The sequence below is a fragment of the Ascaphus truei genome, chromosome 1 (genome assembly GCF_040206685.1).
Source record: "Ascaphus truei isolate aAscTru1 chromosome 1, aAscTru1.hap1, whole genome shotgun sequence".
Lineage (NCBI taxonomy): Eukaryota > Metazoa > Chordata > Amphibia > Anura > Ascaphidae > Ascaphus > Ascaphus truei.
This window is the reverse complement of record NC_134483.1, coordinates 144,053,306-144,067,210: the sequence shown is the minus strand read 5'-3', so window position 1 is coordinate 144,067,210 and position 13,905 is coordinate 144,053,306. Positions and strand designations below refer to the sequence as shown.

The 13,905-nt window shown below is 41.4% G+C and overlaps 1 protein-coding gene across 11 annotated transcripts in view; it reads right to left on the bottom strand.

Annotated features, from left to right (window-relative positions):
- The window catches only part of ELAVL2 (ELAV like RNA binding protein 2), a 144,468-nt gene that overhangs the window by 13,782 nt on the left and 116,781 nt on the right, over positions 1 to 13,905 (bottom strand). For all 11 annotated transcript variants that reach the window (XM_075595381.1, XM_075595371.1, XM_075595401.1 and 8 more), the window contains one exon: positions 5,535 to 5,688. In XM_075595381.1, the coding sequence (XP_075451496.1) occupies positions 5,535 to 5,688 (154 nt within the window). The remainder of the gene's footprint in view (positions 1 to 5,534; positions 5,689 to 13,905) is intronic.

The window sequence follows — 13,905 nt, the reverse complement described above, 5'->3', positions numbered from 1 at the left end:
GCAGGTCCCATAAAACGCTTATTTTAATCAGACTAATTGTAAGTGTGCAATTGTCTTGTCCATGGTTTATTAAAATGTCAATCTGATTTTACACAAGGATCGGGCGCTTTTTCTCTTTTCCAATATATATATATATATATATATATATATATATATATATATATATATATATATATATATATAGTGACAAAAACCCTCCACAGCAAAGCAAATATGCAAATGTAAATACACATATATATATATATATATATATATATATATATATATATATATATATATATATATATATATATATAGAGAGAGAGAGAGAGAGAGAGAGAGAGAGAGAGAGAGAGAGAGACAGATGATAGAGAGACAGATGATAGAGAGACAGATGATAGAGAGACAGATGGGCTCCAAATTTCAGTTTTCAAAGGTGGTTTATTTATGGTAGTTTAGATAGTATTTTTGTTTGCGGGCCCCTACAATACCATCTAAGTGCCATTTTTATCACAGCTTAATGGTTCCATAATGTCATATTATGATATATCACATTCTGTGACCATTGAAACTATTATGATGTTCTGCATCATGAGATATCTGTGAGAACAATGTCACATGCTAAATCTGAATAGTATTCAGTTACATTCTCCATTTTATGAAGAATGAAGTATAAAAATTGAGCAGTACCACTAGCTCCTTACCATGCACCAATGGAATATTTAGTTAACAAAACATCCCTAACTTGGTGAGCCATTTAGTGGGGGGTGGGGGGGAGTTTGCTTCTGTTACATCTAGACTGTATTAATAAGACGACTGCATTTTTGAAGTGTATTCCCTCTCCAGTGTCTTCTCCAAGCAATGCCTTGATGGTGACAGGAGATTGTGGATTTCTGTTTACAAACACACCACAGGGACATCATTTGGCTTTTCCATTTTAAAGCGAAAAGAATAATGAAAATGGACTTCTCCCTGCAGAGCAGCAGCACTAACCTGCAGCATTGCTGAAGTCACACAGCTGAGACAACCCAATAGGAGTATGAAAAGAACAGGTTGTGCATAATCAAATACAAAGCTTCCTTAAAAATATTTTGCAAAAAATAAATAAAAAATAATTGCAACGGAAAAGGAAGTTTGCATATGGCAGTTGTTTGCAACATACGCTAGCAGCAAATTTCGAAGATTCACAGTAAAATGTGTTTACACATTTTTTGCACATTCTTACTCTGGCACAATTAACCAAGTATGTTGCGAGTAGAACCTTAAACAGATTGCTCCGCAGTACAGTATGCGGCAGACTATGATTGCTTCAACAAACCTAGAGAGCCCAGAGCCATGGTCAAGCATGTGCATAAACTTTCAGTAATACTGGAGTTGGATTAAAGCAGCAAAACATGTGCAATCTTATTGGGTTGTTGCAATGGTGAGGGGGTAACCAGGACACCAGTAAAAGTGTTATGCCCGGCTGGTTACCTCAGCCATAATTGGGCTTATAGAGTGTCAGCTCGAACCTGTTTGTCATACAATCATATGCATTTCATGTACAACAAAGCATTGATGTGTGTTTTACCTTTCCAGGAGTGCTAACCAGTTGAGATTGAGAGGCTTTGAGTTTCAAGTGGGGGTTTGCGGTAAAAGTGTTGTCAGATTGTGCCTAGGTAAATCGGGGTCTAGAGTTGCTGGCCACCCCAAAAATGAATCCAGGAATCAGGTCAGATTCCCAGGGACATGTAGACACACCACCTTGGTCAAAATCCTCTCTTGAAAACAGTTACGCGACTCACTGCCAGGTTTCCCTGCTTCAGCACAGACCAAAAAGGTAAATGGGGGCATAGGGATATGTGTATCCCAGGTACAGTTAGAGGTCCCTAGGTTAGTGGGGTTTCCCCAGTATATGCCCATGTTACCGGAACCCGGTATAGGGGTTCTGGGGTGCTTCAACCATCGATAAGGTTGCGAGGCTGTTTTTAGTCTAAGTCCAGATTTCAATGTATTTTGAATGCAGCCCTGAAAATGAACCCAAGCGTCATTTCTTTCTACTTCGAAACACTTTTCGTTATAGGAGGGGCTACAAGAGCTGAAAATGAACGTGCACATCTTTTCAGTCAATCCCTGTAACTAAAGGACTTGGAAGAAAAATGTGAAAATATTTTTATTAACATTGTGTGTAAGGGGAAAATGCTTATACACAGTATAAGCTGATGGGGATTTCCAGGTCCATGGTTCAGAGAGACCATGCGGCTACCAAGCTTGGGGCCACCAAGTCTGCTCGGGTCCCGGATATGAAAGCCTCAGAGGTTGCCACGGTGTGAAAGCCATTTGGGCACTGGAGTTATTCTCAAATACACACGTCCTGGGATGAATGGCTGTCCCGGACCACCATTTGCCCCAAGCCAGACTGAGGAGCCTAACTTGGCTGGTGGCTTCTGACTGACAAGTGGCTGAGGTGCCAAGTTGGCACATGCCCTTGTCGGAATACGAACTCATGCTTGCCTGGCATAGACTGGCAACGCTCTGATTGGCTGGTAAGGATTTTTCCCACCCTCGGATTGGCTGGAGTATTTCATGAATAAAGTCGAAATACTATAAGAAACCCTGCAGCCAATCCGGTGTAGAGATTCTCTATGATTTTGAGCGCCAAGACAGCAGCGGCAAATTTGAAAACACCAAAAGATGCTCCTGGAGAAATAGACGCGAGCCGGCTTTAGAAATTTCAAGGCGAGAAATTTTTTTAAGTCCCGCTTTTCGGGCCAAGTTCTCATAATAGGACTTGGCGGTCGTGGCTGGGATTGCAAACCGAAGAGTGTTCCAGGACGTTTGGTACTATCTTCCGGTCAAGGGATTTCGGTGTCTCCGGAGCGGATACAGCGGAGGCGTCAGGAACTTCATGCCAATATGCGTTCCAGGACACTTCGGGCTAAGTCCGGTCAACTACAAACGTTGTTTTATGGACAGTAGAAGCCAGGAAAGTCTAGTTTTTCGCCCAGAGCCCCAGTAAGTGTGTCTCTCTCTTGTATTTTTGTAATCCACTGTGTGTACATCTGTTTCAATGGAATAAATGACAATTTGTTTTAACTTCTTGTTTTGCTCAATGTTATGATCCCGGTAAAAAGGTGTAAATGCCTGGTCTCCCGTGACAGGTTTTTTTTTTAAAACAGTTCTGCCGTATTAGATAAGTGACTTTTTTGTGGTTTTATTCAAACCGTATTGCCATTTCTAATGAGTTTTTAAGCATTCTTTGATTTCTATTGCAGGTTAACCCAGCAACGCAAGATCTTGGCAATACTTTATGGTTTGGGATAATTTGTTGCAAATGTTCCCAGCAGTTTGAGCTGTAAATTAACAATAGATAATGTTACCTTGGCAATATATTGTAGCTGCTGAATTACACTGACAGAAGCAGCCATTATGTTAGGCACACAATCGGGATTTTGACAGATTTATAAACAATTGCCAGTTTAGGTAAGAATGGAAAATGATACATTGTCACATGCTTTACGTATACAAAAAATAATAATAAAAAAAAGTTTGAAATTAGTATTGCTGCTTTAATTTGAGTGGGCCATAAACTGCGATAAGCCGTGGCATTATTTCGTAAATCTGGGTAATTACATTTTCGTTTAATTAATGTTTAAATAAAAGGTAAGACTGTGGTTCTCAACTCTTGAGGGAAACCCAAACTAGACCAGATTTGAAGGATATTCAAACAAATGTACACGTTTTGTATTTCCCAAATCCTAATATGGCTAGGGATTCTCTATCAGAGTTTTGAGAAACAATGGATTAGAATCCAGAAACCAAGGATTTAATCATCCATATTGCAAAGTGCATTTCTTTTAATTGTCCAAAGGTCACCAAGGATGTAAAAATAGCTTTTTTAAAGAGGCAATCCAAGTCGCTATTTTTCTTCATTTTTTTATTTAATACAGCTTAAAAGCAGGGGGTCTCCGGAGCTGAACCTCATTCATTTCAGCTCCGGTGACCCCCTTGCTTCTGGAGATACTTCGCTCCAAAGGGGGTGCCGGTATCTCCTGCAGTTTTCAGCTTCGTCACATGGGCCAATAGGAAACTGCCCTGTGTGATGTCCTAGCGTTTTATTGGCCCGCAGGGCCTGAGCTTTGAAAATCAGATACTGTATAGTGATCTCTGAAGTGGTTACCAGCACCCCCTGAGGAACCTCCAGAATCAGGGGGTCCCTTTAGCTGAAATTAATGGGGTTATCTGCAAAGAACCCCTGCTTCAATTGTGTATTTAAAAAAAGAAAACAATTAAAAGCAGGGGGTGGGGGGAAACAGCTTGGATTACCTCTTTAAAGAACATTCTTCCAAGATATTCTACTATACATATAAAGCCCGACTAGCTATCTTTGCGGCCACGGGTTGCCAAGTGAAAAAGATTAATGCGGAGTAAAATGCAGCCACTGCACTTTGCCTGGCGCCACAAGAAATATTTTTGTCCTTGAGGCTCTGGGAAAGTAAGTTGAAATGCATATGTATATGGAGCCCGAATTCTGAGTAGTTCAAATAGACAGGGTAATGCAATGAGAAGTCCATTCACTTCAGATGCAGTGTAGAAAACAACTGGAAGTGTCATATGGGCAACCATTTAATTGCATTAAGTTGAGAACAGTAATAAAAAAATGGGAAAAAAACCCTAAGGAAAAAACCTAAATACCCAAGGGGCAATGAAATATATCAAACTTTCCTACTGCTTTTTTGCTATCACTTTCAGAAACCACACAAATTGCCAACTGGTCCCACATCAACTATCATGGTAAAAACTAATCCAATTCAACGTCATGGTCCAAACAGTCATGGGAGAGCATGAAGACTAATTACAAAAACAATCATAATATATAACCTTTATGTTATGTGGTGTACTGTGGAATGTGTATGTGCAACATGTACATGTATGCACGTAGAAAACTGGCCGACAATGCAAGAATTTTTATTTTTGCAACAGTGTTGACCTAAATGACTGAAAAAGATACTCAAGAGTATGCTGTGTCTATAAATCACTAAAATACGACTTGAGATTCATTTGACAGGTCTACGAGTTCGTAGTGTTTTAACATGCTCATGTTAATACAGCAACCTTGAAATCTGTCTTAATACCAATTACCAGTGTGGGCCTTGTGTCTAATCTTTGCCTTAGAGAACCAGCTGTGCATTTCTGCATAAAATTTAACTTTCTATAAAAATAAGATTGTTTATTAGCATTTTAGAAGGAGCAGGGGGACCATTTTCACGCAGCAGCTTGGAAATGAAGATTATAGCAGCTGTAAATTTATTACAAGCCATGAAACAGCTTTCAAACCTGCACCTTCAGGGTGGAAATGACTCAGGCTGGCTCACTACATTCAACAATCTATTTTTGTACATGCATATTTATGAACAATTCCAGCAGAAAATTGCATTTTCTGGCCCACATATCACCACCTTTGATATGTTCTAGAGGCAAGATTGCTGTATTCGAAGGCAGAATATATCACAAACTGCCAGTTTAAGGGAAAAAAAAAATGATAATAGCGTGCAGTGCTGCTGCTGCCCGCTTACCTGTTACTTGGTCAACTAGAATTCGAGATGTTATGATACGGCCATACTGAGAGAACAGCTGCTCCAGCTCCTTCTGGGTCATCGTTTTTGGAAGACCGCTGACGTATAAATTTGCATCTCTAATGGAAGCTGAACTTGGGCGAGCATAGGATACCTAGAACGAAGATAAATAAATGGTGCAGTTTTACATCTGTATCCCAAACACAGAGCTGATTTCAATCAGGCAACAATTTTTATATAGCACACAGTACGTTGCATTTTTGCAACTTTTAGGGTGGCATTAAGGGACAAAGGTTCAAGGAATAAAATGGATAATGAGACACAATGGTCCCAGTGCTGCAGGTTTCTTGCAAACAAAAGGTCTTGTGGTGGTCTCTTACAAATTCTCTTTCCCTCATCCATGGGGTTTATTTACGAAATTGTACCAGATTCTGATAACTATGGTGCTGTTTTATGCTCTAGATTTGGACACATTTTGCAGATGGGAGGCTTTCAAAAACAGACCCTTAAATATATATCTAACACAGATGTACGACAATGTTTGGTAAACTTTAAAGTCAAAATCTTTTTGGGAGGTACTGCCGGTAAAAACAAAAATGTATCCCATATAAAACATTCTCAGCAGATCTATTAAGAAAAAGTTTTTGAAATTCATTTACATATTCACATTAGGAATGAACATTAAATATCGGAGGAAGACTTTGCAAATGACAATGTTTCAAAAAAAAAAAAAAATGAATTTCCATTAAAAAAAAAAAATAATAATGAAGGCACAGGTTTCCCACTTTTTCAACATCTATATGTAAATAAAATAATAAGGGACAGTATTGTGCATTTAAGGCTGAACTTATAGTGCCGGTGACAGCAAAACAAATGCATTTCTGCTGTGTGCGCTTATAAGCGCACGCGACTGAGCAACGGCTTGGAAGTCATCTTAATTTGATTTTTCCAGCTGCGGCCTGACGTCGCCGGCACTATAAGCATAGCCTAAGTTACCCACCAGCGGAATTGTCTTTAACACATTGCTACAAATACAGATCCAGGTTTCCAAGTCTAATTGAGCCTGCCCAAATATTCTAAATGTCTTTCCAAAAGATGATAAATAGGCCTACATCCCAGATTGTGTTATGGAGAGAAAAAAAAAATCTGTTGCCATGCGGACGGACATTACGTTGAACACATTTTTCCTGCGATTCAAACGTAAAGAATCCCCACCCCCCTTCATTCTGTTCCATCGGCTGCAGCAATCACAAGTCAGCATACATCTGTAGGTTGTGCTTCTGTAATCCATTACAATAAGTCACACTAGCTTCCATCACAAAATTGATGAACTATAAAAATTAGGCGACATGTTTATGGCAATTAGTGATGCAATCATTAGTAAAATGACCAATTACTGTCAGGAGTTAGGTTTTCTAGTTCAAGGTTTTCATTTTTTTATGGTGTTATTTTTCTGAAAACCCATCTACGTACAAACTTTGCCTGTCTCCTTACAAAGCTAAATAAGCATCAATGCAACAGTTCTGATCATATGTTCCACACACCGTGTGTCTTGCTCATGCAGTAGCCAAGTCTCTCCAATGTATTGTTTGTTTAATTCCGTACAATGTAACAACGATACACAGCACAGTGCACTTTAGGACACAGCCTCAATCAAACGATGCATGAGGTTCTTACAACCTCTGTATTCTTTGTTCTCAAGGCAGAAGCAGATCAAGTGCTCAACTTACAAGTTGCTGGCGGTATATCCCTCTTCAGAGGCATGCTATATTCAAAGCTTTGAACCAATCAAGTAAACATGATTACAACTTCATAGTAATAAATATTTATAACCCAATGTACAGCAACACAGAAGGAAAGGCTACTTAACACTGGGTGCTAGCACAAAGTGTCTGCAGGGGGCATAATTAGAACAGAATGATACATTATATGTAGACCCAGTGTGCCACTGATTTAACTTGTGCCGTTATGCACACAAATTCCAATCCTTTTTGGAATGCATCTTTGCGATCACACTCCCTACCCCTCAAAATTTACACAATAGTCAGTTCATTACTACTTGTTTTGTTATTCTGCAGAAGCTGAAGTCTGTCCCATCCTACCAAATCCCCCATAGATTTTAGACCGGCTCTGGGAATACCCCATTTCCTGAGCTATACCAGTAAAGGTGCTGCCGGTGATTCCTGGCATTTAAATCCCCGGTGTCATGCGGGCCAACAGGATGACATTTCACCTTCCTACTGTCCCGCGTGACACCGAGGGATTTAAACCACCATTTTGTTTTCCTAGGATCCTTCACAGACACCAGCAACTTCACAGTTCTGTATGTCAGGAATGGAAACGACCCCGGAGCTGGAAAAGAACCAGTTCAATTCTGGGGTCCCCTCGGGTTCCCATGCTAAATAATAAATGAATAGGGAGAAAAAAAAACACAAATGCCACTTTGAAAAGATGGTATTGTCAAAAAGAAACGTACGACCCACTTAAGTTGCTATTTTGAAGCAAATGTTCTCTTTTTACCAAAATGCTTTTAAAGACTATACTACATGTTGAATTCATACGCTAGAAGCTGAATCACAGTAAATAACCATGTTGTATCAGAAAATGATAAGTGTACAGAGCAGTGTTTCACTTTATAGCACCGCTTAGGACCGAAGGAGTAAGTTACGCCCTTTAAAGTGGGACCATGATGAAGTCAATTCATGTCCCCTTTGCCTCAGATACAAAAAGTTACTGCATTGTAAGCTTTTCATTTCAGGGACTCGTGCATGTTAAAATCAGCGCACAGTGCTGCTTACATGGTCTGCAATGTAATTAATAATACACAGACAGAAGCCTGGAAGGAGGAATTTCAGCTGTAGCCCAAGCAATAGGACATTCTGAGTGAAGCATCAGGTATCCTCTGCTTCTCTGTGGATACATCAGTGTGTTGAAATAGACAATGCCCTTAATAAGATGAACCAAAAATGCATCATCGTAACTCGTTCGTCAACAGAACACACACACACACACACACACACACACACACACACACACACACACACACACACACACACACACACACACACACACACACACACACACACACACACACACACACACACACACACACACACACACACACACACACACACACACACACACACACACACACACACACACACACACACACACACCAAAAAAAGGAAAGGTTTGTGATCTACAGTACATGGAAAAGCAAGCTAACTTCAGGTGAATAAGAGGTCCAATGGTTGGTAAGTGCAGACTGCAGTATCCTGTTTATGGATATGTAATAAACTATTGTTGGTTCCTTAGAGTGCATCCATTGCCCTACAAGTGATAGTTTCTGAAAACCTTTCCTCCATAAACTTAACTTTAATGTTGCCATATCAAGGTTTTAAGAATTTCTGAAAATGCTAAATAAGTTACTCCTTTAAAACAGTTCTTATTCATAACAGTGGTACTTGGTCACATCCATAATTCAAATACTGAAAACAGTCCTAAAGATTTCCTGTTACTTCTGTGCATTACCAGTGCTACAGCACTGTGGCTGTGTCTTAACCATGGACTAATCAGAACTTCCTTTTAAATACTCCACAAAAAAAGGCGACTGCTTTGTGAAGTCTTAGGCTAAGGCCCCGGTATCTCCGCTGCAACGCGCGCCCGCGAGATTGGCGGCGCGTGCAGCCGATTCCCTGGTCTGCAGCTCACTGCAGGAAGAGAGACCGGGGGGGTGGGGGGGGTGACGGGGGCGCGGCCATGACGCCACCTGGCAGGTTCGCCCTCATTGGCTGAACCGCCGGGGGGTGTGCCGTATCGCTCGACGCAAGTCCTGCTCTCAATTCTATTGAGAGCAGGAGCAACTCTCGCCCCAGCGCTGCGGCCCCCCCTCGCAGCGGGCCCGGCGCCATTGAGGGGAGGGCTGTCGTCCTTGCGGCGGACGCTGTAGTAGGCAGCGGGGTCAAGGCCTTATATGCTCTATTTACAGCATAAGACAGGAGCTGCATCCCTCATCTTTAACAGAAAATATACGAATGAAACGTCATCACATCCAGGTTTCCGTAGAACTATGCATAAAATACAATTAAACAATAAAAGGTCGGATATGAGATTTAAAAGCCACTAAACTGCAAGCAGATGCACCCTATTTTCTGTAAGCTACTGTATGCATCAACTAGCAATAGCAGTTAAATTCATTGACAGCCAAAGCATTTACTTTAGCACAAGGAAAGCTTCTGTATATCATTTTCTTGTAGCATCTTCTGACATTTAACTTGGGCAGGGATCAATCAAGCAGTCACGGCTGGCATGGAGCGTCTCGCGTGCTCTGCACCATAAACTGCCCAGCCTCTGCTTCTGTATCAGTTAACTGAGCTGGGTACATATTCACCTGCAGGTGAGATGAGTTCCTTACACTAGGTTTATTAAAAGTATGAAGGATATGAAATAGTCTGAAAATGCCTCCGCCAGCAACAATAGTGTGCATGGCTGTTATGACACCCACTGTCAAAGAATTACTCCCTAATGAGTTGTTTACATAAATCTTCTTCATGCTGTTTACAAGGAATTTTAATTGCTATAAAAACAGGTCGACAACAGGGGTGGCATGTGAAAAATACATACAATTTCCAACACAAGTGCAAGTTTAACAGAGGCATCATCCTTAACCCATTCAGTCCTAATCAAGTCTCTTTGGAGGAGGTTGCCTGCATTTTAAATCAAAATAAAATTTCAAAGCTTTGTAAGAAATGTGCTTGGCTAATAAATGAAAATGATGAAGCGTTTTAGAAAAGTCTAACTAGTGACTCACACGCAGCTGATCACAGAACAGTTATCAAGGTGTTTAATCCTTTGGGTGCCCTAAGAATTAATCATATGGTCTGGCACTCCAGACGTCCCAAGAGACAGTGGCAACGTTACGGCCAATGAGAGCTCTTTTTGAAGTTAAACTTCTTTAGCGGCACCTACCAAATGAGCAAAATTCAGTCTCAATTCAGTCTCAAAATTCAGACTCAATTCAGAGTCCATGTTAAAATGGATTAGAAGCATAAGGTTACACTGTGCTCATTGTCATTTCATTACCCAGAATCTGAGACATACAAATGCACTTTCAAGTAGTATTTTTATTTACTGTATGGTTGGAGGGTTTTTGTCACTTTTTTAATGTCTATATATTTTATGCAAGCTTTATTATTTAAAAAAAATAATTTCATCGAAAACGTGCCTTGCTACAAATTAGCCAACTTTCTTAAATGCCCGGTCTCTCCAGATAAATGTCAAGGTAAGGAAGATTATATTTTGATCCCAAGGATCGGGCAAAAAGAGTCATAACTTACATTATGAGAAAATTAGGAAACTGTACCTAATCTTTTTAGTCCAAAGCAATCTTCACTTAATGTATTCTTTTTTTTATAGCTCTGATCATGTACACCAAGCTGTATATAGTTCTGCAAACAAACTACTAGAAGGGTTCACAATCCAATTTTGGTGCCCGAGGCAAAGGAACATAAAGTCAGGAAACTGCTACAATTGCCATGAAAGTACACCTTTTTCAAATGAATACCCTTTTCTAAACCTTTTCTATTCTACCCTATAAATACATGTAGCCACCTTTCCCCGTGTGTAAGGGAACCACGCGTGCAGAGTACCTGACTGGTGTACAGGAGGCCTGATCCTCCGCCGCTGGGAGCCTGGGGTGATCACTTTCGTTGGTATACAGCGCCTCCACCTGAGAAAAATCCTAACGCAGTAGGAGAACCCCTCACAGGAACCCACCAGTAAAGGATTAAGGATAAACACACCATATGGCTAACTTATATGTACTGGCATATAAAACAGACAACAATATACAGGGCCACCAAGGCCGTACCCCCACTATATAGGATCAAACTTAACCCACACCCCAATGAGGTTTCCCAAAAGTTAGAGGTGCCTTGGGCACCCAAAAATCCGATGTCCACAAAGACAGAGCCATCCGAAGTGTGTGAGGAGTAGCGCTACCCATGTGTATGGCCAGTGGTGCACGTTGGGTATCTGCCTGGTCTTAGGCCAGACCAGACCAAACTGTATTGTGGATCTGTCGAACCGCAGAGTGAGTCCACAAGGTCTAGCCGATCCGTCCATGAAGGCGTCCGCCTCAGACAGGGCTCCCGCTGGAGTTTGTCTTATGAGTTGCCTGTGGTCTGGTTCCAGACCGGAGCCCGAAGATCGCCACGTGGCTCTGTCACCTGATACAGCAGCAGTAAAAAGAGCACACTAAAGGGGGTGTCCTTAACTGAAGGGCCTTCCCTATGCACACTGGCACTACTGAGAGTCTGGGATCAGCTGGGGCCTACAGGGGAAATCTGGCCTAGACCCAGGGCTACTGGCACACTACCTCTTTCCTCTGTGTCCTGCTCCTCTAAGCACGCCAAATGTATCTATCTGGTGCTCCAGGGATTCTTCAGCCCTATTGGTTGTGCACCTTCATGTGGGAAGGAGCCCCTGTGGCTGCTGGGACTTTTAGTCCCTTGGGGAGCCGGTCTAATGGCTGCCGCACTATTCAAACACTGCGCATGCGCAACTCCCAAGATGGCGCCACCGCTGTCGGGTGCGCCGCGGAGCTCCAGAGACCCGATCGTCTGCCTGTAGCCTCTACCTAGCGGCTCCCTGCAGCACCTACTCCACCCGTAGTCCCGGCAGCTCAGTAGTAGCCTCTCCCGCATTGGACGTAAGGGGGCTTTTTAAATTTACATTACATTACTCTTGGTATACGTTATATTTTAAGCACTTACTACCTTTCATAACATTCAGATACATTCGTAACTAGGGAGTGCCTGTCCAAGTGTTTTGGGAATGTTTCACATCTACAATGCTTGAAACATTGCTCACTTTATTATATTCAGGAGACGAGCCAACTCCTCTATTGTCCATCCACCTCCATTTCCTGACCCATAGCCACTGGTCCAAGAAAAAATTAGGCTTCGGTGAACCAGACTACACCTCTATGGGCAGAACGATTGGAGATCACTGTGCTAGCTTCCCAAAACAGTATTACAAACGCATTTGGAGGTGGAAGTATGCATTCGCCCACTTGCCACAGGAAAACATTTAAGCCTGACTGGTAACTCCCTCAACTATCACTCATACCACCAGCTGGCAATATCTACAGCCACCGAGACAGGCTTCTCTCCCTCATATTTGTGGGGAACTCCGTCAAGCACCTAATCATTTTGGTTGTATGTATTGTTTATAATACAGAGGGGGATGAAATGGCCCGAAAGGGTCATAAGGTGTGCACCTTGCACTATACCAATTGTGAAAGGAGGGAAAACTGAATGGTATAACCTGTGTAGTGTAGGAACAAAAACTGCAATAAAGTGTGGAGGTGGTGCTGGCAGGGAAGGGGTTAATATTGAACAAAAGGATAAAGAGAAGTTCCCTATATGCCGCACAAGAGGACACCTGTACCTGTATTAAAACTTACTATTTATTAATAAACAATTAAAATATATTTATTGTAGCAAAAGTGTGAACCAAAATATTGAAAAAGTGAATTAAAAACGGAGAGGTTAGCTGTGTGCCTAATTCAAACTAACAGTGTAGATAGAAACCACTATTATGAGTATGACTATCCCACAACTATATAATTATACTAGAAGTGGTAGTGATTCTGTTACAATTTAATGTCGTTTGAACACTACTCCCAAATGGTAAAGGATGTAACCTAAAGTGATGTATACGTTCAAAATGAATGTGGTTGAGCCTGGTAGAATGTAGATAAAATATACATACACATTTGTGCCAGGCCGTCAGGTTCAGGATTTAGTGAGCCTGTGGGTCTGTTATTATAAGCCTTAGCAGCTGTCGCAAGATCACAAAGTATGTGTCTTGTACTTAGAACCATACACAAGATATGGAGTAGTCAGAGTGTTGTGCTTCCTAGTTCGCTGGCTATATCGGAGAGGTCTGCTGCCTAACCTCCTTTCAGAGTGTTTCGGAGACTTCAATAGGAAGCACAACACTCTGACTACTCCATATCTTGTGTATGGTTCTAAGTACAAGACACATACTTTGTGATCTTGCGACAGCTGCTAAGGCTTATCATAACAGACCCACAGGCTCACTAAATCCTGAACCTGACGGCCTGGCACAAATGTGTATGTATATTTGATCTACATTCTACCAGGCTCAACTACATTCATTTTGAACGTATACATCACTTTAGGTTACATCCTTTACCATTTGGGAGTAGTGTTCAAACGACATTAAATTGTAACAGAATCACTACCACTTCTAGTATAATTATATAGTTGTGGGATAGTCATACTCATAATAGTGGTTTCTATCTACACTGTTAGTTTGAATTAGGCACACAGCTAACCTCTCCGTT